At 29.4% G+C, this 22,305-nt stretch overlaps 12 protein-coding genes across 12 annotated transcripts; 6 read left to right on the plus strand and 6 right to left on the minus strand.

Annotated features, from left to right (window-relative positions):
- Positions 1-94: 94 nt before the first annotated feature.
- Positions 95-361, minus strand: BN7_4041 (uncharacterized protein; the record flags this gene model as incomplete). The annotated part of the gene is made up of 1 exon (XM_011275335.1): positions 95-361. The coding sequence occupies one exon, from the start codon at positions 359-361 to the stop codon at positions 95-97; it is 267 nt and encodes an 88-aa protein (XP_011273637.1).
- An 880-nt stretch (positions 362-1,241) lies between these two features.
- On the minus strand, positions 1,242-2,210 carry BN7_4042 (uncharacterized protein; the record flags this gene model as incomplete). The annotated part of the gene is made up of 1 exon (XM_011275336.1): positions 1,242-2,210. One exon carries the CDS (start codon positions 2,208-2,210, stop codon positions 1,242-1,244), a length of 969 nt encoding a protein of 322 aa, XP_011273638.1.
- Positions 2,211-3,924: 1,714 nt separating this feature from the next.
- On the plus strand, positions 3,925-5,301 carry ERG4 (delta(24(24(1)))-sterol reductase; the record flags this gene model as incomplete). Its single annotated transcript, XM_011275337.1, has 1 exon — positions 3,925-5,301. One exon carries the CDS (start codon positions 3,925-3,927, stop codon positions 5,299-5,301), a length of 1,377 nt encoding a protein of 458 aa, XP_011273639.1.
- Positions 5,302-5,757: 456 nt separating this feature from the next.
- Positions 5,758-6,720, plus strand: BN7_4044 (uncharacterized protein; the record flags this gene model as incomplete). Its single annotated transcript, XM_011275338.1, has 1 exon — positions 5,758-6,720. The coding sequence occupies one exon, from the start codon at positions 5,758-5,760 to the stop codon at positions 6,718-6,720; it is 963 nt and encodes a 320-aa protein (XP_011273640.1).
- An 85-nt stretch (positions 6,721-6,805) lies between these two features.
- On the minus strand, positions 6,806-7,540 carry SCL1 (proteasome core particle subunit alpha 1; the record flags this gene model as incomplete). The annotated part of the gene is made up of 1 exon (XM_011275339.1): positions 6,806-7,540. The coding sequence occupies one exon, from the start codon at positions 7,538-7,540 to the stop codon at positions 6,806-6,808; it is 735 nt and encodes a 244-aa protein (XP_011273641.1).
- Positions 7,541-8,054: 514 nt separating this feature from the next.
- HOS2 (histone deacetylase HOS2) lies at positions 8,055-9,389 on the plus strand (the record flags this gene model as incomplete). Its single annotated transcript, XM_011275340.1, has 1 exon — positions 8,055-9,389. The coding sequence occupies one exon, from the start codon at positions 8,055-8,057 to the stop codon at positions 9,387-9,389; it is 1,335 nt and encodes a 444-aa protein (XP_011273642.1).
- Positions 9,390-9,503: 114 nt separating this feature from the next.
- BN7_4047 (alpha-mannosyltransferase) lies at positions 9,504-11,180 on the minus strand (the record flags this gene model as incomplete). Its single annotated transcript, XM_011275341.1, has 1 exon — positions 9,504-11,180. The coding sequence occupies one exon, from the start codon at positions 11,178-11,180 to the stop codon at positions 9,504-9,506; it is 1,677 nt and encodes a 558-aa protein (XP_011273643.1).
- Positions 11,181-11,472: 292 nt separating this feature from the next.
- Positions 11,473-13,071, minus strand: BN7_4048 (alpha-mannosyltransferase; the record flags this gene model as incomplete). The annotated part of the gene is made up of 1 exon (XM_011275342.1): positions 11,473-13,071. The coding sequence occupies one exon, from the start codon at positions 13,069-13,071 to the stop codon at positions 11,473-11,475; it is 1,599 nt and encodes a 532-aa protein (XP_011273644.1).
- Positions 13,072-14,901: 1,830 nt separating this feature from the next.
- Positions 14,902-15,471, plus strand: BN7_4049 (uncharacterized protein; the record flags this gene model as incomplete). The annotated part of the gene is made up of 1 exon (XM_011275343.1): positions 14,902-15,471. The coding sequence occupies one exon, from the start codon at positions 14,902-14,904 to the stop codon at positions 15,469-15,471; it is 570 nt and encodes a 189-aa protein (XP_011273645.1).
- Positions 15,472-16,334: 863 nt separating this feature from the next.
- BN7_4050 (Halomucin) lies at positions 16,335-18,242 on the minus strand (the record flags this gene model as incomplete). The annotated part of the gene is made up of 1 exon (XM_011275344.1): positions 16,335-18,242. The coding sequence occupies one exon, from the start codon at positions 18,240-18,242 to the stop codon at positions 16,335-16,337; it is 1,908 nt and encodes a 635-aa protein (XP_011273646.1).
- Positions 18,243-19,417: 1,175 nt separating this feature from the next.
- On the plus strand, positions 19,418-20,746 carry BN7_4051 (uncharacterized protein; the record flags this gene model as incomplete). The annotated part of the gene is made up of 1 exon (XM_011275345.1): positions 19,418-20,746. The coding sequence occupies one exon, from the start codon at positions 19,418-19,420 to the stop codon at positions 20,744-20,746; it is 1,329 nt and encodes a 442-aa protein (XP_011273647.1).
- A 419-nt stretch (positions 20,747-21,165) lies between these two features.
- On the plus strand, positions 21,166-21,873 carry BN7_4052 (uncharacterized protein; the record flags this gene model as incomplete). Its single annotated transcript, XM_011275346.1, has 2 exons — positions 21,166-21,241; positions 21,329-21,873. 2 exons carry the CDS (start codon positions 21,166-21,168, stop codon positions 21,871-21,873), a joined length of 621 nt encoding a protein of 206 aa, XP_011273648.1.
- Positions 21,874-22,305: the final 432 nt, after the last annotated feature.

Genomic DNA, 22,305 nt, shown 5'->3' on the forward strand with positions numbered 1-22,305 from the left:
AACTTAATGATATGGTTCATTATATATTTAGATATTCAAGCATATACATTTTCCAATAAACCACCACCTTTCAAGATTAAAGAAGTGAAACAACTTAACAATATTTAACTTTGTTACAATCAATCAAAATGTTTGTATTTTTCTTAGCAGCTTCACAATCAGCTTTACTTTTAATTTTTGAACAATAAAAGCTACAATAACTTGTACCATCTTGACCAGAACCTGGACCACCATTATGAGCTGGGATACATTTGATTGAACTACCACCAGTACATTCAGGAGCTTTACCAGCATCAAAACATAAGTTAGCTTGAGTAGCAGCGACTAATAAACCGGTTGAGAAGATAGTTGAGAATTTCATTATAATTGATTGAAGTTATTGATTTGTATTACTTTGTGTAATTGATAATGAACCAAAAAGGATATAAACATCTTCAAAAATTGAGGAATCTCTTGTACCTTTATACCTTTCTCATTCAACTCAATGATCTATACAATTCTACGTATAAAGTTATCTTTTCCATCTATTTAGAGGTGTTTTTGAGGTCCTTCATGTATATCTAGCTGTTAACTTTTAGCCATATGTTCAATTGTTATATAATCGGAAACCATGTTTAACTAGCTTACATGCACTCAACTCAAGCCATCTATAAATACGTTAAACGTTCCTTTGATATCCGCAAGAGACTGTTGATCTGTTGACCTTAAAGATAAATCCGTCTTTACATAAGCTCAAAGATGTTCAAATGATTACTTGTTTGGTTTTATACCCGTTAATGCAAGATCTTCAATGCGTTTGAATACATCAGTGGTGAATACTAATCAAAAATAATCTGGAATCATTCTGGAGAAGTCAGGAAGACGGAAAAGGTGCCATACGTGGTCATGGTTCCATATTGATTAATGAAGGCTTTATGAATGTATATGGTAATTATCACCCAGTTATGATAGTATTAAATATATGATATCAGTGTACGTTGATGATGGTTAACGTTGTAGAGTTTCGAAGAGTTGCATATAATTGTTTGGTATAGACCAGCAGGAATCTCGATACTAACCAATAAGACAGATTATCATATATAAGAGAGCCAAGATGATTGAACCGTTTTAAACTAAGCAAAAGAAAATTAGACAGCCAACATAGGTTTAAACAGCTAGCGAACAATTACAATATAGCTGGTACAATCGATAGTATATTTATTAAAATAGATATAGATCCTTATATAGTTGATAAGTTGAACTCATTCCATAACTGAAAGGTATCTAAAAAATAAATCCAATGTTGTTGAAGCAGTAGAGTAACTCAATTTGATCTTAAAAATAATAAAATTAATGATAAAATTTCTAGTATATCTAAGATATTTTGGTCCACTAATAACAACTTTCACAGTGATATAAAGTGGATGAGTTCTAGCGTCAAGATCATGTCTATAATAATAATTTGTAGCCTTTTCAGTAACTTTATCAACGATATATTCTGAAGTTGTATTATAAGAATCATATTCAGCTTTACGATTTTTCCATCTTTGTTTACGATCATGTCTTCTTTGAACATCAGATTCATGTTTAAATTTAGCATCTTTAATAATTCTTTGGATCAATGTAGTTAATGTTTTGGATTTCTTATTATATTTTTCAGTATAAGTATCTGGATTTAAATAACCTTCACGTTCTAATCTATTATAAGTCTTGGTAACTGGTTTTGAAAGTTCACCAATAAGATATTGAACATTATTATTCAAATCAATAATAGCAACTGAAGTTTCATTGAAAATAATGGTAAATTTTTCCTCCAAAATAGTATTAGTATCTTTATAAGGATTTCCAATAACAATATCATAATTTGTACCATTTTTAACATCATCAAATTTTAAAGAATCTGAAATTTTATCAAAATCAACCAATTCATTATCAACTAAATTAATATTATCATTGACTAAAGCATCATCAATTAAAGATTGATTATAATAATCACAAATACCCTCACCTAATGGTTTAATTTCATAATTTCTATAATGATCAATAGGATTTTCAACATCAGATAATTTTGAGCCATAATTAACAGAAATGTTTGGTAATTTTGGTATATTATCACCAACTGAACTGATAGAAATGGTAGAATTTAAATTTGATGATGGAATTGGAATAGCGTTTGTATATCCAATGATCAACACGAAAGTTAATACTAAAATAATGTTTCTGAAATGCATTTTGTTATTTGTTGTTTGCTGTTATAGTTATAATTTGTTTAATATATAATTCAAAGTATAAGTAAGTAGTGAATCTAAAAGAAGAGAGTGAATAGAAGTTTGGAAAGTCTCAGGATATTCCCATCTCTTTTATAATTTTTTGATTAAACAGATAATTGATATTGAGTAGCTGTTTATTATTGAACAGAAAAGTCCAGCTCCAATTAAGACCTCAAGTTCAAAACAATGAAGTCATCATGAAACAGAAAGTAATGATTGCCTTTCAGAGTTTAATTTTCTCACTTATCCCATAGTCATCATAGCGTTCAATTGAGTCATTTGATGAGATCATGTTTTCTGTTCAAAAAAGATCTCATGGAAAGATCACATTATTGATTTGAGAAAAATTGAGTTTTGTCTGTACACCGTATCGTGTCAGTAAAAATCAAGTAATTATTTGATTTAATTGGCAAGGATATGTGAGATTGGAGGATAATGGTTTTATCAAGTAAATAGATTTCATTCAGATCTAGCTTAATCTCATAATTTCCTTTCTTTTGGTTCATTTTGGGTAGAGTTTGAGCTGGTGGTTGTTTATATATGACCGAGTCATGACCAATATTGACGGTACACAGAAGGATAGATATAATCAACAATTGTTGTTTAGTTTTGACATACTGATGCTTCATGCTTACACGAAGCAATATGGATAAAGGAATTTCACAAAATATAGGTGTAGTAGCTTTTGATTTGGTGAATTAAACCAGTAATCATGATCATGAGCATAACTTATGCTGTGCCTTCAATCATGTTCATGGTTTTCACTCAAAGACCCTTATTATATAACTCCCCATATAACACACAAAAACTAAATAATACACGATTATTATATCTAATACAGAAATAAAGATATATCAGCAGATAATTGTTTAGAAATACGTCTGAATTGGGTTTTTTTCCGTAGCTTGTGTTGGAGTACGTCTTCGGGTTGAACTACACGTGGATCTTGTATCGTTAATGTAGTGATTAAATGACACACAATTGCTCCAAATATTGAGTTCCAAGTAGTGCACAAGATAAATAATACAGTTAACTCAATATTTTAATCCCAAACCCCAAATAATAACATAAATAACTTGATTTACTTGCATAATTGCAATTTTTGATTATGTAAGCACTATAGTATTTCCCGGCCTTTCAAGCGACTCAAAATTTCCAAGTTAAGACTCCGTGGCCAAGTTGGTTAAGGCGTGCGACTGTTAAAAAAGCTATCGGCTTTCAACAGGTTATCGCAAGATCGTCAGTTCAATCCTGACCGGGGTCGCGCTTTATTTTTTGTTAAATTTTTGACTTTTTACCCGGCTTTCGGAATCGGATTCTTTTTTTACTAGATTCCGAACTAAACGAGATTTGAACCAAATACCAATTAAATCAACAGTTCGTAATTGAATACAAGAGCTATGTACAATTAAATAGGCTCAAATAATAAAATAGAACTCACAAATTTTCAATGCACAATTACTTAAATAAACGGATAACAGTCGTTTAAAATGATTCGTTTAAAGTATTAGTACTATAGTTACTCAATTACGAAGTTGGAACCTCTTTTGAATCCAAATGTTGTGTGAACCGCGTCTTTGTTTTTTTATAAATTCCTCGAAGAAATCACCATTTGATCTATTTGTTTACCTTTTTAGATCCAATTGACTACAAGCTCAAGGATTAATAGTTGTCAATGGCTGCTAAGACTAAAGAATCAGGACTCCCACAAGGGAGATACTTGAAACCAGAAGAAATCGAATATGAATTTGGTGGTGTTCCTGGTGTTTTGGGAATGGTTATTGGATTCCCATTGTTAATGTGGTATATGTGGATTAGTGCTGAATTTTATAATGGTGCTCCAGCTTTACCAACTAAAAATCAAACTTATGGTGATTTTATCCAACAATTATATCAAATTTTCTTAGATCATGGTGTTCCTTCATTTAGAGCTTGGAGAATTTTCTTAACTTTTATTATTGTTCAAGTTACTTTCTATTATACTTTACCAGGTGTTTATACAAAAGGTCAACCATTAACTCATTTGAAAAATAAGCAATTACCATATTTTTGTAATTCAATGTGGTCCTTCTATACAAGTATTGTTGTTTCATTAGTTTTACATTTCACTGGTATTTTCCCATTATACACCATTATTGAATTATTTGGTGAAATCATGACAGCCGCCATCATTGTTGGTTTTGTCTTTTCCATTGCTTTATACATTTATACTCTGTTCATTTCTCATGATTATCATCGTATGACTGGTAATCATATCTATGATTTCTTTCTTGGTGCTCCATTAAATCCAAGAGTTGGTATTTTGGATTTAAAAATGTTTTTTGAAGTTAGATTACCATGGTATATCTTATTCTTTTTAACATTTGCCGCTTCTTTAAAACAATATGAAGAATATGGGTTTTTATCACCTCAATTAGCTACTATCTTATTAGCTCATTGGTTATATGCTAATGCATGTTCTAAAGGTGAAGAATTAATTGTTCCAACTTGGGATATGGCTTATGAAAAATTTGGCTTCATGTTAATTTTTTGGAATATTGCAGGTGTTCCATTCACTTATTGTCATTGTACATTATATTTAATTTATCATGATCCAAGTGAATATCAATGGTCATCATTATACAATTATTCATTAGTTGGTGTTTATTTAATTGCTTATTATTTCTTTGATACTGCAAATGCACAAAAAAATTATTTTAGAAAATTCTTATCAGGTGATACATCAGTTAGAAAAACTTTCCCATTCTTACCAAGACAAGTCTTGACAAATCCAAAATATTTTACAACTAAAGCAGGTTCACATTTATTAATTGATGGTTGGTATAAATTAGCAAGAAAAATTCATTATACAGCTGATTGGACTCAAGCTTTAATTTGGGGGTTAGCATGTGGTTTCAATTCTCCATTCCCTTGGTTCTTCCCAATTTTCTTCTTTGTTGTCTTGGTTCATAGAGCTTTAAGAGATCAAAGAAAATGTGAAAAGAAGTATGGTGAAGATTGGGAACGTTATACTAAAGAATGTCCATATTTGTTCATTCCATATGTTTTTTAAGCAGGAAAAAAACCAGTAACATATACTGGAATATTAGCTATACATCCTAACCATTATAAAATAATAAAATTAGATTCAAAAGTATATAAATTCATAAATTCTTAAATAAATTTAAAAATTCACTTTATATCATTGTGTCCCGTAACGAATCTTGACTTTTTTTTTTTACTTTTTTCTCTTTTTGGCTCATAAAAAAATTTGTATGTAATTTTTAATTTTTTTTTAATTGGTACTTAACAAAATTTAGGCTGGGAAGTTAATATTAAGATTATAAAAGTGTCAAATTAATATCAAGTGATTGAAAACTGATTGTTAAGTTCAGTTGAGTATCGAAGCATAGCTATATATCATTTCAACTAGAATTTCATCGAGTCAGAGGGTCGAGTTGATCCAAAGTTTTACGGATACGGACTATACTTGTTTTTGTCCCATTATAAGTTCTCAAAAGAATACAAGATGTCATATTATAGAACTCTTGAAGTGTTAACACTTTGTGATGCTATTGATAAAGTTCCTTCAATACGGCAAACATTAGAACAAGAAAACTCAGAATCAAATCTTAAGAGAACAATATCATATCCATTAGATTCTAAAAAATGTAAAATACCCAAAATTGAATCAAATTTAAAACCACAACATGATTTATTAGAATTAGATTCTATATTCACTGATAAACCAAAAGCAACGTTGGTTAAACATTTTAATGATGATGCTATAAGAAATTCAATGTTGACTTCTTCGGAAGCTGCTTTAACAATTCAAAAAAATGGTATATTATATGGTTTAAATGTTCCAATCCCAAAAGTACCAATTTATCAACAAATTCAACCTCATCAACAAGTTCAAATTCCAAAAGTTCAATCTTCATTACAACAACCACAGGGAATTCAATCAACAACATTACAACAACAAACAAAATCTTTACAATATAAAAAAAATTTACAAAATCAACATTTTCAAAATTCTTCCTCAAGATTATCATCATTATCATCACCAATCCCATCTAAATCATCAATTTCAACACCTATTGCAACAAGAGCTTTTAATTATAATTATTCAAATCAAGATATAACAAATTTAAGATTCCCTGAATTATCCCAAAAATTATCATCAACAATATCATCAACTCCAATATCTTCACCCCCACCTCATTTACCTTATACTGCAACTTCAACCAATTCAAGTCGTAATTCAAGTCGTCCAACAACTCCAGGTGGTAGAAGAATCCCACATAATGCTGGTTTTACCACTGCAGATGATGGTTTAGAAGAAATTTGTGAACATTGTCAAAGAATTTTTAGAGGTCCAAAATCTTCAACTCATAAACAACAACATATTAAAAGAATTCATCCGGAAGATTATGTTAGAAAGAAAGGTGGTATTAAAAGTCATCAAACTTCATTTATAATTAATTTGTAATATTGTTACATTAGGAGTAAATTCTAATATACATTTATTTCTGTACTTATATAATGTAGTAGAGAGAGGCACAGGGGACATGAGATTAATCTTGTTCTGCAATTGAAACTAAACGTTCATCAATTTCTTCAGGTGTTAAAGTGAAGAATTTATCTTTAATTGCAACACCAATTTCAATATCATTTTTTCTAAATTCTGTATTTAAAGTATTTGAAAATGTAATAATACCAGCTTCAACAATTTCTTTCCAATCACCTGATAAATATTCTTTTTTTTTATATTTTTTCTCTAATGCAGTTGTTAATTCTTGTTGTTTTGGTCCTACAGCATTTGCCTTGGAACCAACATAATAACCAGCAGGATCAGTTTTATATAATAAAGGACCAAATTCATCATCAACAGAAATAAAAGTTAATGAAACACCTAAAGGTCTCATATAAGCTCTTTGTGTATATATTTGAGATAAATTAGCCATTCTTTTAGATAAAGCATCAACAGGGATTTGATAACCATTTTTATAATTAAATTCTGCAGCTTCAGCTCTTGCTCTTAATGCTTGAGATCTTGCATCAGCAATTGAACCAATTGCAACAAGACCAATTGATGGAGTTATTTGGAAAATATATGATACTGTTTTTGGATCTAATAATTTATCAGGAACTTTTTTTTGTGATATAATTACCACTGAATCTTTACCTGTAATACCAATTGCATTAATATTTGTAGAATTTATAGCTTTAAAAGCATATTCAACTTGATAAAGTCTACCTTCTGGTGAGAAAATGGTGATGTGTCTATCAAAACCAGCTGCTCCTGACATGATTTAAAATGGTTCAATTGATCTTGATTTGTATGATATTGAATCTGTTGAAATCTATTGATTCTGGTAGTTATTTGATTCAAATTGCCACTGATATTGATTTTGTTGAACTGAATTCGCGGGATATTTCAGACTTGCACGGTGGATTTTGACAGAGGATTTGATTGAAAGTAGAGTTTTCAAGAGAAAAAAGCTATAAACTGGGTGATTTAACAACATATTCATAAATAAACCATCTTAATTGATATATAAATCACTTTAAACCAAATTTATACCCTTTTTAAAACCCACAATTCCCTTTTAAATCCAATTTCCCATAGTTAAGGAATCCAATTCCGGTCATTTCTATCACATGACTTCACTTTTAAATTCCGACTTCATTCATAAATTTTTGTAAACAACAAAAAAAGACCAAAATTAAAACCAAATTTATAATCAAATTAACCATCAATTTGGTAACATTAAATACAATATAGAAGAGATTAGAGGAATAATATCACATAGAAATGATAATATGAGTGAGGAGACATTGTTTCAAGATAGGAAAACCCAAGAAAAAACGCCCGTTTATCAGGCAAATAGCATATATTCACCAAATGTATCATATCATTATAATCCAAAAGTTTCTGAATATCATTATGGTGTAAAACATCCAATGAAACCATTTAGATTAATGCTTACGGATCATTTAGTTATTGGTTATAAATTATATGAAAAAATGGATTTATATATACCCAAAGCTGCTAGTAAAGATGAATTATTAGAATTTCATTCAGAAGATTATATTGATTTTTTACAAAAAGTTACACCTGATAATGTATCAAAATATTCAAATTTATTAAAAGAATTCAATATTGGTGATGATTGTCCTGTATTTGATGGGTTTTATGATTATAGTTCCATTTATACAGGTGCTTCATTAGACGCTACCCAAAAATTAATTAGTGGAGCATCAGATATTGCAATTAATTGGTCTGGTGGATTACATCATGCTAAAAAATCAGAACCAAGTGGATTTTGTTATGTTAATGATATTGTTTTATCTATATTGGATTTATTAAGATATCATCCAAGAGTATTATATATAGATATTGATTTACATCATGGTGATGGTGTTCAAGAAGCTTTTTATACAACAGATCGTGTTATGACTGTTAGTTTCCATAAATATAATGGATTATTTTTCCCTGGAACTGGTAATGTTGATGAAACTGGTGTTGGTAGAGGGAAACATTATGCTATAAATGTACCATTAAATGATGGGATTGATGATGAATCTTATATACGGCTTTTCAAATCAGTTATGGACCCACTGATAACAAATTTCAAGCCAACAGTTATTGTACAACAATGTGGTGCTGATTCTCTTGGTGGTGATAGATTAGGATGTTTTAACTTGAATATAAAAGCACATGGTGAATGTGTTAAATTTATCAAGAGTTTTGGATTACCATTATTAGTATTAGGTGGAGGTGGTTATACTCCAAGAAATGTATCAAGATTATGGTGTTATGAAACAAGTATCTTAACAGATGTTACATTAGATTCTAAATTACCAGATGTTTTACCATTTAGAAATTTTTTCAATCCAGATTGTTCATTACATCCAAATTTAGGTGATAAATTAGATAATAAAAATTCAAGAAAATATTTAGAAAATGTTCGTATTAAAATTTTGGAAGAATTAAGATATTTAAATGGTGCACCAAGTGTTCAAATGAATGAAATCCCACCGGATTTTAATAAATTATCAGCTGAAGAAGAAGCTGAAATTAATGAATTAAATAATGAAGAAAGAATGATTATAGATGCTAAAGATAATGCAAGAATTGGTGAATTAGAGGCTTGATGTCAGAACACACCACTTACAAAATAATAATATCTATTAATAAATTAAAACTGTACTATATATATCTATAAAATTAAAATGCATGTTGATCATCACTATATTATACAACTATTATCATACCTTTGGTAAAGTTCTTCCATTTGTAGTTTGATCAATAGTTTTATCTAAAAATTCTAAATGAACATCTAATTCTCTACATATCTCATGTCTATTCTTACCTTCAAACAATTTAAATTCTAAATTTTGTTCACATAATAAAATTTTCATATTTAACCATTGAGTAAATTCAAAATCATAACCAATCCTATCGGTTAAACCAGGACCAAAAATTCTAATCCTTTCATCACCATCAAATAATTTTTTTTCTTCTTGAATTAAAACAGGATCCAACTTAGGGAAATTTGCATGAATAAATAAAATCCTTGGATCTGTATCATCATTCCCCTTGTTCTTATTATAATCTTGTATTGGATCAAATTGACCCATTGAACAACCATGGAAATCACCCTTTGAATCAAATCTCCCTAATGCCACAAGAGATTGATTCATTTGATACAAAGGTTCATCAAGTGCCACTGCTGCGGCAAGGAAAGTTTCTTTATCACCTTCACCCATTGCCCCCTGAGAAAATAAAGGATAATAATAATCTGGACCATAAACGTTATAATATAATGATAATAACATTGTTTGGAAATGTTGTGTTTTGTTTATAATTAATTGACCAGATTCTGATGTTGGATCTGGTATGCTATTTTCTAAATGATGTAATGGGATCCCAGTTTGAGATTTTTCTGATTCTGTAACACCTGTTTTAATTCTCTTGGAAGTTATATTTATATTTGCTATGGTATAATAATCTGGTGATGTTGTTCTTCTCCAAAAATCTGGCCATATTATTAATCCAGATTCTTGGAAGGGGTTTGAATGGAATATTTGATCTGGTATTGAAACTGGTATGTTATCAGCATCTAATAATAAGACATTTTGGAATGAAGATACTAAGATTGCTAATGATTTATATTGATATCCTTGGATTTTAATCATTGAATTAACTTCTTGACCTAAAATATCTGGTAATACAAGACATTTAGCATTTAATTTGGGGAATTCATGTTCACATAAATTTGGTTCATAATCTTCTAAAGTTGGTATAAGAATTTCCACTGGTAATCTTGAACCTAAATTTCTTAGGGTTTTCAGGGATAACATTGCTAGCCAATTAAATTTACCACCACCAACATAAATTATACCATTTTGTTGTTTACCATAAAAATCTTTTGGTATGTTTGAAGGAAATTTTGAAATAACTTGGGAATGACTGCCTTTTAATTTATTGATTTGTTCTTCTGATATATCTAAAAATTTTGATAAGTATTCTTTGGTATATTCAATATCAGTTTCTTCATCAAATCTTATATTTGGTAATCTTTCATCTGATTTAAATTTATCTAATTTTGGAACATTAGGATTTGATTCATTTATAATTTTGAAAACAGTCTTGTAAAAATCTTGAGGATTTTTAAAATCTTCAGTACCACCCAAGAATTTGGGTATAGAAACTTCAGGCCAATCAGGTAATTCAGGTAAATCTGGTAAATCTGGTATTTCAGGTAAATTTTCTTTTAATTTATCTATATGTTCTGGTAATTTTTCTTTTATAGAAGTTGCTAATTCTTTATCAAATGAAATATAACTTGTAATCAAAACAATGAAAAGCAGCACTGTAGTTATGATAACAATCTCTTTCCGACGAGAGAGTCTCTTGAAAGTATGAAGAGCCTGTCTTAACATCCTTCTCTGATTCCTTGGCCTTTTGATCTTAGATCTGGTATCTTATCTGATTTGTTTACTTATTCAAGATTTTCAAAACGGTTATGTTTTACACACAATGAAAACCAAGGAAAAGCTTTTTTTCTTAAAAAATAGAAAAACTTATGTAAGCGAGACCGTGAATTTCCGAAAGAATATAACCAAATTTACAAAAATTTATAATTTTTAATTAAACTTAATATAAATATCATTAGCAATTGTATTAGGATAGCTAAATATAGTATGCATTACTCATAAATTATAATACCATAAATCATGCCTGAGTTCTTTCCAAAAATTGAATATGATCACCCAATTCATCACAAATTTGTGTAATATTTTCATTCTTAAAAGTATTCATCTTTACCCCAAATTCACAAATCAAAAACTCCATATTTTTAAATTGAAACAATTCAAAATCATACCCAGTAAACCCCTTCATTGGACCAAACATTCTTATCCTTTGAGAACCTTCAAATAATGCATTTTGCCTTCTCAAAATCTCTGGATGTAATTTAAAATAATTTGCATGAACAAACATCATTTTAGGACCTTTTAGTTCTTTCCCATTTAAATGATTTGCATAATCTTGCTCTGGATCAAATTGACCCATTGCTACTCCTACAAAATGACCATCTTTTTTATGACGACCTATGGCATGAACAGATCTCCCCACTTGATGATATGATAATTGTGATGCTAGGGCAGCAGCAACAAATGTTTCTTTATCACCTTCTCCAACGGCACCTTGTGATAATAATGGATAAAAATATTGTGGACCGAAAATGTTGTAGTATAATGATAATAACATTGTTTGGAAATGTTGAGTTTTGTTTATTAATAATTGACCTGATTCTGAAGTTGGATCTGTTAAAGTGTTTTGTAATTGATGTAATGAAGTTTCTTCATTAACAGGGTTACCAGATTTTGTTAGGTTTTGAATTTTTAAACCTGCAATTTCATAAAAATTTGGTGATGTTGATCTTCTCCAAAAATCTGGCCATGATACCAAACCTTTCTCATGGAAAACATCAGAATCGAAAAGTCTATCAGGTATACTAATTGGTAAATTATCAGCATCTAATAAAAGCATATTTTCAAAACTTGATGTCAAGATAGCTAATGATTTATATTGATATCCACCAATTTTAAAATAATTTATTAAATCTTCACCTAATAAATCTGGTAAATAATTACATTCGGCATTTAATGAAGGTAAGGTCTTTGTACAAAATTCTTCTTCATAATCTCCCATATTTGGTATAAGGACTTCAATAGGTAATTGAGAGCCTAAATTTCTTAAAGTTTTAATTGACATAAGTGCAAACCAATTAAATCTACCACCACCAACATATACAATACCTGTTCCTTTGTATACTTCTTTTGTTGTTGATAAGTTCCCAAATTGTGTAATTATTGAAGAATGTAATGTTTGCATATGTTGAATTTGATCATCATCTATTGTGATGAATTGTGATAAGAACTCTTTTGTGAATATTGGTTTATCTTTATTAGCTCTTAATGTTGGTATCCTAGAACCAGATTTGAATTTATTAAAATGTGGTAATTTTGGGTCATGTTGATTTATAATATCATAAACAGTGGTGAATAATTCATGTTTATTTGAAATTTTAATTTGTGGTTCAGGTTTATCAGAAGTTACTACAACTTCAAGATGATCATTGAATTCTTTAGAACTAGGTATTTTCAAATTTGAAGTTATTGAAGTAAAATTTGTATCTTTCCAAGTATTATTCAAACCTTGAGTAATTTCAGAAACATCATCATAATGATGAAACATTAATACTGAAGTGATTGTTATAGTCACCAGTAGGATGAACCCAGTTCTTAATTGTTTTGGTGATATTCTCATGATGTGTGGTGTTCCTTGGTATACCTTGGTATACCTTGGTATACCTTATGGTCATAAGATAAACAATAACAAAGGATATTCAACCGTTTATAAACAAACTCATCACGGTATCTAAATCTCGTACTATTCAATAATAAAGATCTGAAGTACAAAAATAACTCACAACAACCAAAAACAAAAACAAAAATAGACCGTGATTATCATCTATCCTCTTCAAAACCCGTGTTTATCATGTTTATCTTATGTAACTAATCGCATATGTTATGCTTTAAAAATGCAACAGTCAAAAAGTTTACGATAAGTTCCTGAAAAGACAATATCAATCCGATTATTAAGCACTAAAGGCAGTCAAAAGTTCAATCTCACTCCATTAAAATCCATTAAATTGGTTCCAGATTTGGACAGTTTGGTTACTTTTGGTAGACAGTTGTAGTTTGATTGAGATTAGACATAGGTTTTTGTAAGTTTGGGGAATTGATTATTGGAGTATTGATAAGATGATCAACAAAGGCTATCGAAAATCAAACAACTATTGATTATCAATCACATGTTATAGTACAAGCTTAGTACCTATCTTGTGTACCAAGTTACCAATGGCCATGATGGATTCTAATTTCTCTAATAAATTGTAATCCTGGTTGTTTTGATGCTTATGTTTCCATGTTTTCATGCTTTTTTATTTGGTTGTATTTCAATTTCAACGCGTCGTGCGTTTTTAGTTTAACGTGTAGATCTTCAGAACTTGTTGAAAACAAAAACATCCCATGATAAACAAGTTATAACAATTCAAGGGTCAAAGAGTCAAGTACTTTATGTATCGGTTGATGAGTTTGATTACTTATGCCATGAATCTCAAAAACATAAAACGGGCTCAAAATTTCAAGATCTGGGTATTTAATGACATATCGGTGTCAAGAAAAGTTTAGATTCAATCAACGCGTAATAAAATAGTGGCTCATGGCGCTCATACAAAACTACATTGATGGCCTTAAATCCTAACTTCTAACTTCTATATCAAAGAAAAGTGAACCCTGGATTTTATTAAAATGATCTCGATTCTCTACCTATATGCAGAAGTCGATACTTGATCTTCATAGTAAAGTGGATCTTTCTTTTTATTTGATATAGGTACGATATCATTGATAACAACAAAAAGTAATTGATCAGAAGATGACTTGACTGAGGTTGACTCTATATTTATTAGAGCGTTGTTTAAGTATAGTATTTAGTGGCTAGCTTCTTGTTCTGTATCAGTGCTTAAACAAAGTTCATATCATCTGTGAATTGGTAAAACACTGAACAATATAGCTACCAGTACGTGTACAACAAGAACAATTTTAGCTCATATTTTAGAACCTAAACATATGGTTACATTTGATTGTTCTCAACAAGCACTGTGTGCTTTTGGATAGTTCTAATACTTTAATCAAATGGTTATCCAATGTCCATGTTCTATAGAATCCACAAAATATTCTCCTTAATATTGATTAATATAAGACTTCATATCTTTCTGTTATTAGTTATTCCCTATCTTTCAATAGCAGGTAACTTGTTAGTCTTTATTTATGAGCCCTAGGACCATTTTTCAAATTGACCTAGAGACTATTCGAAAGTCTAGGCCTTCCAAGAAAAACATATATGTAATTACCCAAATAGGAAATGTACAATTTAAATCAATCCACAGTTTTGTTTGTTTAGATAAGGTATAAGAGTCATAGCATCATATCTATATAAGAGTCAGAAATTCCCTTTTTGCCACTATATTGAAGTAGGTTTTTAAACTCTTCAGTTTCAAACTAAAGCAAAATGGGGATATATCAGGGATCAAATATGGTTAAACAGTACAGTTCAAAAGATCATTCTAAACCAAAAAATTCAAATGGTGAAGGTAAAACTAGTTCTAATGGTAAAATTGTGGAAACAAGAACTTATGATCAAAGTTTTAGAATTAGTCCAATAACTAAATTTGATAAACATTGCAAAATTTTCAAAAAATCTAATGTGGATTCAACTTATCAAACTGAATTGAAAAGAGTTATTAGGACTGATAAATTGGTTAAATCTGTTTCAGAAGATCGTCAAACTATCAAAGGAAATGGTTATAAACTGAAACGTACAGTTATTAAACAACCTAATGTCAATGCAATCTTCAAAGATCATAAATGTCATTGTAACATCATTATTAGTTATGAAAAAATCGAACTTTTTGAACATCAATTTCATTATTCAATTAGATCAACTATTCATTATGAAATATTCAAATTTAAAGATTATAAATTCAATCCACAAATGTTGAATAAATCTCAATACATTAAACAAAAAAAATCAGAAATGAATCATATTGCTAGAAAATTTATTATTAATGCTATTCAAAATCGTTCCAAATTTAATAACAATTGATCACAGCTAGTTCATGCAACTTTCACCATTCCAATTTGGTTTATTCACTATTATTAAATCACATATCGCTTCATCTACTAGTTGTTTCCTTTTTTACTGCTGTTTATTAACTATACCCTGATATATTTCCCTTCACCCTATTGTTTCTGTTTTGAGTTTTGAAGCTCACCAAAAAAACCCAAAAAAAGTCAATCATTAAAAAATACAATAAAAATCCAAAAAAAAGCTATCAATTGGTCTTGATTATCATTGTTGAAGTGGATCAAATGATATAAAAGCTTATGAACTAAGAAATTCACATATCGTTCTGTTGTATATTAGTTATTCAGTTATACTATAGTACAGTTTTCAGTCTTTGTTTATTTCTTTATTCAATCTTTCAAGAAAATCAACTATAAACCCAAAAAATTACATATATAACCAATAATAAAACTTAAAAACAAGTATAAAGATTTTTATAATTTTTGATATATTAAAATTTAAATCCATGATATCTATAAGTTATTGAAGTTGTTCAAAGATACATGGTACAAATTAACCAAAACTCATCTCAATGTGAATAACAATCAAAGAGATCAAATGTTGAATATAATTGAAGTTGTATATCATTAATTTGATATAGTGTTACAATTTGATTAATTGATGTAGTATGTACTATGTACTGTTTATTGTTGTTGATAAGAGCTTATCATATGCATAATCTATGCAATTCGCGAACTTTTGATAAGTTATCTAACATAAATATACTTATTGTTTTAAATCCTAAAGAATCAACACGTCTGATGTTGTAAGTCGTAGATAATTACAATCATTTAAGATCAAAATACAAAATTTATGTATTACTAATTATTAACAAAACATATTTAAAGATCATCTTCATCATTATCAATATAATCATCAACATTAAATGAAGGATCATCTGTATCCGTGAGATTTGGAGAGCTATCTCCACTATTATCATCATAATTATCGACGTAAGAACTTGTTGGAATCAATGGATGTGCTCTATTTGAATTATAATTGACATATTTCAATTTTTCACGTTGACTAACAAACATAGAGCTATATCTAGAAGACCCAAACCCATTTCCATTTTGAACATTGTTACGTAAAGTGTTACTTGTTGATATGACATTATTCAAAGATTGGTGATATTTCCCTTTTTTCCCTTTTGAAACTTCAATTTTTTCCTCAACGATACGAATTTCCTTATTGACATCATAAATAGATGAAAATTCAAGATTATCAATATCATTTGAATAAGGGTTTTGAAGTGCTGATTTGATTCTCAAAAGTTGTCTGAATCTTCTAGCAAGATTTAATTTTACCTGTTGTTCCTGACTGATATAGAATTTTGGCATATCTTCTTCATCCTCTTCGTCATCCTCTTCGTCATCCTCGTCATCGTCAACATCGTGGCTATTGTTAGTAGAATCATCATTATCTTTATCTTCTTCTTCTTCTTCTGCATCATCATCACCCATAATGGTATCATCATCGTCACTACCCACGATTGTATCACTATCTTCTTCAATTTCTTCATGGTCTTCGCTGAATTCACTGTATTCATCACTTTCAATGTCGTCACTTTCATTATTGTCACTTTCATTATCATCACTTTCATCATCATCACTTTCATCATCATCACTTTCATCATCATCACTTCCATCATCATCATCACTTCCAAAATCATTATCCTTCCATGGCTCTCCATGAGCAAGGTTCAACTGCTGAGTGGTTGTTGTAGAATTATTAAAAGTGCTTGGAACAATTGGATTAGATTGAAATGATGGTTGATGAGGTCTCGAATTTGTTGAAATTGAAGTACCTAGTACCGAAAGTTGATTGTCATCTGCTGTATTATTATAATGAGTAGTATTGTTTAAACCATTCACATCAAAGCTTTGATTATTATGATCTATAATATTATCATTGTGATGATTATCGATGTAACCGTTAATGTAATTGTCAACGTAATTTCTATTGTGATAAATATTATTTTGATGATTATTTTGATCCTTATTAAAATATTGATTAGTGTCACCATTGAAGTTGGAGTTTAATGAAGTAGTTGTTGAAGAATTAGAGTGTTGATAATCCAAGTTTTCACTATAAGATGGAGTGACTGGATTGTTACTGATTGATTCTGATAGATCTGTGTTGTTGTTTGATTGAGCTTCTTGAGGTAATACTGGAATGTTAACTGATTGTGGATTTGCATTGATAACCTCACCAATAGATTGATTTGGATAATCTGATTTATCTGGATAAAGTTTACCAATAGAATGGAAATTCACATCCGTATGCAAAAAATCAATTGGTAAGTCTTTATAACTAACAGGTATACCAATTCTTTTTGCATCTTCAATTGATTTAAGATCACAATATTGTGGAACTCTTAAAAAACTAGAAAATTCCTCGTTAATGTATAGCTCCGTTGGTTTCTTTTTGCAACAAGGATAAGCACATTCATATCTGAAATTTTTACTATTTGGACACCATTCATTAAGTTTTGGAACTAATTTGGCATCAACCAAGATAAATTTATCATTATTAGGATTTAATGTTACTTGACCCGGTTTAAATCCACCAATGTGATCTGGAATTCTTGATTTCCTTCGTCCTTTTTTAGGTATGACTTCTAAACAACCTCTGAAGCCATCATATTCTGGATCATTTGAATTAATGCTGGATAAATGGTTACATGTTTTGGTTCTATGGCCTCTAATACAGACCTGACACGCGATCTTTATATGTTTTCCTTGGACCATATTTGATATTTGTTATTTGTTATATGTTATATGTTGGGTGTTGTACTTCTATAGCTTTGATAATCTTTGGTATCTATATCTAATAAAACTGAAGAATTTAAAATAAAATAAGTCTTATGAAAAAGAAGGATCCTTATCCAACTTATATACATCTATCCCTAGACAGAAAACATTACCAACCATCTTGAACAGAAAACAAATAATCAACCAAACCAAAAGTGCTATAAAGCACTCATTTTCAAAATCATGATCAAGTATAAACCGATGAAAAAGAGCTCAAAAAATTAAGTTTTGGTGAGACTTTAAAATGAGAATAAACTGGATATTAGCAGTAATTAGCGAGATGAAGCATTATCAATTGATATTCTGCCCCTTCATAAGCCATGGATGCCTGAGAATGTTTTGGTGGCTGTTTAGAAAGTAATGTCAAGTTTGTTGAGATTAAAAATAAGTTGTTTATATTGATTATGTAATCGTAGTCAAATACTTGTTACGGGACACAATGCAATAACATCAACCTGAATAAAAATCAAAGATCTTTCCATTAACTTACAAGTTTTTACTCCAAAATGACCATCATTAATCAATATTTGAAACTCGTTGACTCACAATCATCAAAACCATTAGTCTCTTCAATTAACTCATTTTAAGTGGCCCGGATTTCTTTTAGAAGATGACGCAACATGAACAACTCAAATGAATAATAAAAAACTCAAATAAGTGCTTAAATATGGAAATCCAATTCTCAAATTCATTTAGGAATGACATAAAGTTCTTTCAAGAATATTATAAATTGAGTATCAAGTCCTGCTCTTCTTCTTTTTTTTAAAACACTTCAATTGTATCATATTATTCAGAAACACTTTTACTAAAGCTTGCCAACTACTTAAATTTGAAGCTAGATATCAAAACAATCATACTACTCTATTATCATTCATACAGTCATGATTTCAGAATACATATTCTCACTAATATTTCATTACACTTTTTCTTACCTTTTCAAGAACCATCCAAAGATTTTTAACTGGTTATATCATAATGAAGACAATACCATAAATAAATGGCTTTTCAATAACAATTTCAGATTAGGTTATGTGAGACCACTCTTAATATTGTTTTGGAGATCACAAGCAATGTTCTTCCCAGTTATTTATTATATTCTCAAGCTCATCAACATGGTCAAAGCTGTCTTTATGTGGCCGTTCTCAGATAAAGCCTCAAAAGATTATTCCAAGAGTCATATTTCTTCATCAATCACTTACAGCTCAACAAACCTTGATCTTCCAATATGGACTACAGATTGTACTGAAAAATCACATTTGGGACCATTACCAATGGAAATTTGGGTGTTGATTATGAAAAAAGGTGGTGTTCATAATGAATTACTTCCACTTAATCAATGTTTCTATGAGAATTTAGCTCCAGTGGCCTATAAGCAGTTTTCATCTTTACAATTATTACTTGTTTTAAGCTCTACAGAAAGAATGAAACAAAATGATGCTTGCTTTTTGAAATATGGTCCTGATTTCCAAAGTCGTCCATATGATTCTTATTCCATCTATGAGAGACATTTGGAAAGTTTACAATATGAATATGAGTTTTTAGATGTAACTTATGATGAATGGGAACCTGAAGAGCTTGCTAAACCAAATAAGTTTGAAGGGACATTGATTACAAAATATGATAAGGTTATGTTTTTCTTGAATAACATCCTTCCAAATCCAAAATCAAAATTGAGAGATTCCATTAAGTCTTTAAACATTGATGTCTCTATATTAAATGGATATCAAGAATTGATGTTAAATAAAGGTTCAGAAATAGATCTTTCATTGAAAAAGGCTGGAAGAATGAAGGCTGATAATTTATGTAAAAATTTCCAAGTTGAAGCAGATGACATGTTATATGTGTATAAACATTATAACGGGGTATATGATGGAGATAGATGGCAAGGTCCAAACTCTGTTTACCATGACATTGAACAATATTTTTCTGACAGAATTTCTCAACAGATTAATAGCACATTCCCTACTAAGGTTTATCATGAGGAATTAACTCACTTGAGCCAACTTTTCAAATCATATTCCTCAAATGAAAGAAAAGATTTGATAAACATTAATTTACCAAATCAAATAAGAAAAGAACACCCATATAAGAAATTGGCTGAAGCTTTTGGAAAATATAAAACATTCAATATGGATGAGTATTACAATGATTTTGGGTACGTTGCTGGTTATCATAAGATTTTACCTTTCCGGATTAATATCTTAAGTAGAAGATTCTCAAGTGAAGCTGATACAAAATCAATCATCAAGTCACTAATTGAAATTATGTCTAGTGAAGAACATTGCAGTTCGATTGATACTTCTTTATTCATAACTGGGATTCCTGATTTTAAAAAAGTGGAAATGGACTTTAGACCGAGATTTTGGTTTGTATTTCAAAAGCTTTACCAGTATACACCACTCATGACTTTATTGAATAAACCAAAATCACAAAGTAAATAATTTAGAATAATTAATATAAAATTTGTTATTGTGATTAGTCATACGTAGCGTCTCTATTATGTAATCATATCCTTGGTTTATTTTTTGGTTTTTGTGTCATAACAAAAAAACATTTGGTTTTACTTTATAAATGTGTAACTTTTGATTTTCCCAAGACAATGTCCAAGTTTGGTTGTTGATTTTTGAAGTTCATAACACAATCAAATCATTAGCTATATATACTGGCTGATAGAATTTATTATCTCAAAAAAAACTAATTCATTAATTGCTTTACATTATTCTTCAAAAATATACCAATTTATACCAATTATTACTTGGAAAATTACATTTGCTTAATATTATTTACTTTTTTTTTTTGTCCCATTAATTATTGAGAGTCTTGACGTCGTTCTTATTAACTGTTGCAAGATATTTTAAAGATGCTCTTACAAGTTGGTGTTTTCCATGATATTGAAATTGTAAAATCATTAGAGGAAGATATTAGGTGTTTTATTGGTAATATTGACACCAATTAAAAAAATTTTATTGCAGTGTTGCAGATCAACTAACAATTTTCAATAGATGACGCTATTACATATTCAGATGGTGTTGATTTCAGCAGATCGTTTTACCCTTCCACTTTCCGTGTTGATGAATTGAAAAGTGAGATTTCATCAATGATTTTAGATTGTTTTGATACAGATCTCAGTGGAGAATGCACAAATTTCATTGAACAGATAGTTTCAGATAGAATAGATCTGTATCTAGATTCAATTTTCCCAGCTGAGCCTCTTGTTGATTTAGAGAATATAGAGAATATAACACTGTTGTTTAAAAATTCAAAACATCTGGCCAAAACTAAAAGGGCATCATCATCAGAAACAATAAAGAAAATTAAACCGGGTATCTTGAAAACTATCAATGAACTTGATGTTTTTTACAATTCAATTGAGCGTGTGCTATTTAAACATGAAAAATACCTTGAGGTATTCATGTTGCCGAAAAGTGACCAAATCGAAATTATTGAGAGGATAATCAAAGATACATTATTAGCTCATGAAAACTATGATAAGTGTCATTTAATACCATATGTTCACATATATTCTGTTATATTCATAGAGGATAACATAAGTGAATTATCACGTTAAAATTCATGTGATTTCATTATTTTGGGAATTGAAGTGAATTTCATTTTTTTTTTTGAAGCAATTATACTTTTTCAATTCAGAGATGCTTAAAACTTTAGTTCATTTCGCATTAACTTATCATCAAATATTTTACTTTAAATATCAATCCATCAATTAACCCACATGAACTAGAAGGATATCTTTATTTTTTTAATTATTATAACGTCATTTTTAAAAAAATTCATGTAGTAGATAAATGTTAAGTTAAACTTATCTCATTATTCGACATTTACCAGGAATGGAATACTCAATTCAGTCTCATATCCAATTCATTGAACCATTTATTTGAGTTATCAATATGTATGCCTAGATTAGTTGAATAAATAACTACAATTTCGATATTAAGAATATCAATCAAATCAGACCAGCTGATTTGTAAACAATTATTAAATT

The sequence above is a fragment of the Wickerhamomyces ciferrii genome, contig 00130, assembly GCF_000313485.1.
Source record: "Wickerhamomyces ciferrii WGS project CAIF00000000 data, strain NRRL Y-1031 F-60-10, contig 00130, whole genome shotgun sequence".
Lineage (NCBI taxonomy): Eukaryota > Fungi > Ascomycota > Saccharomycetes > Phaffomycetales > Wickerhamomycetaceae > Hansenula > Hansenula ciferrii.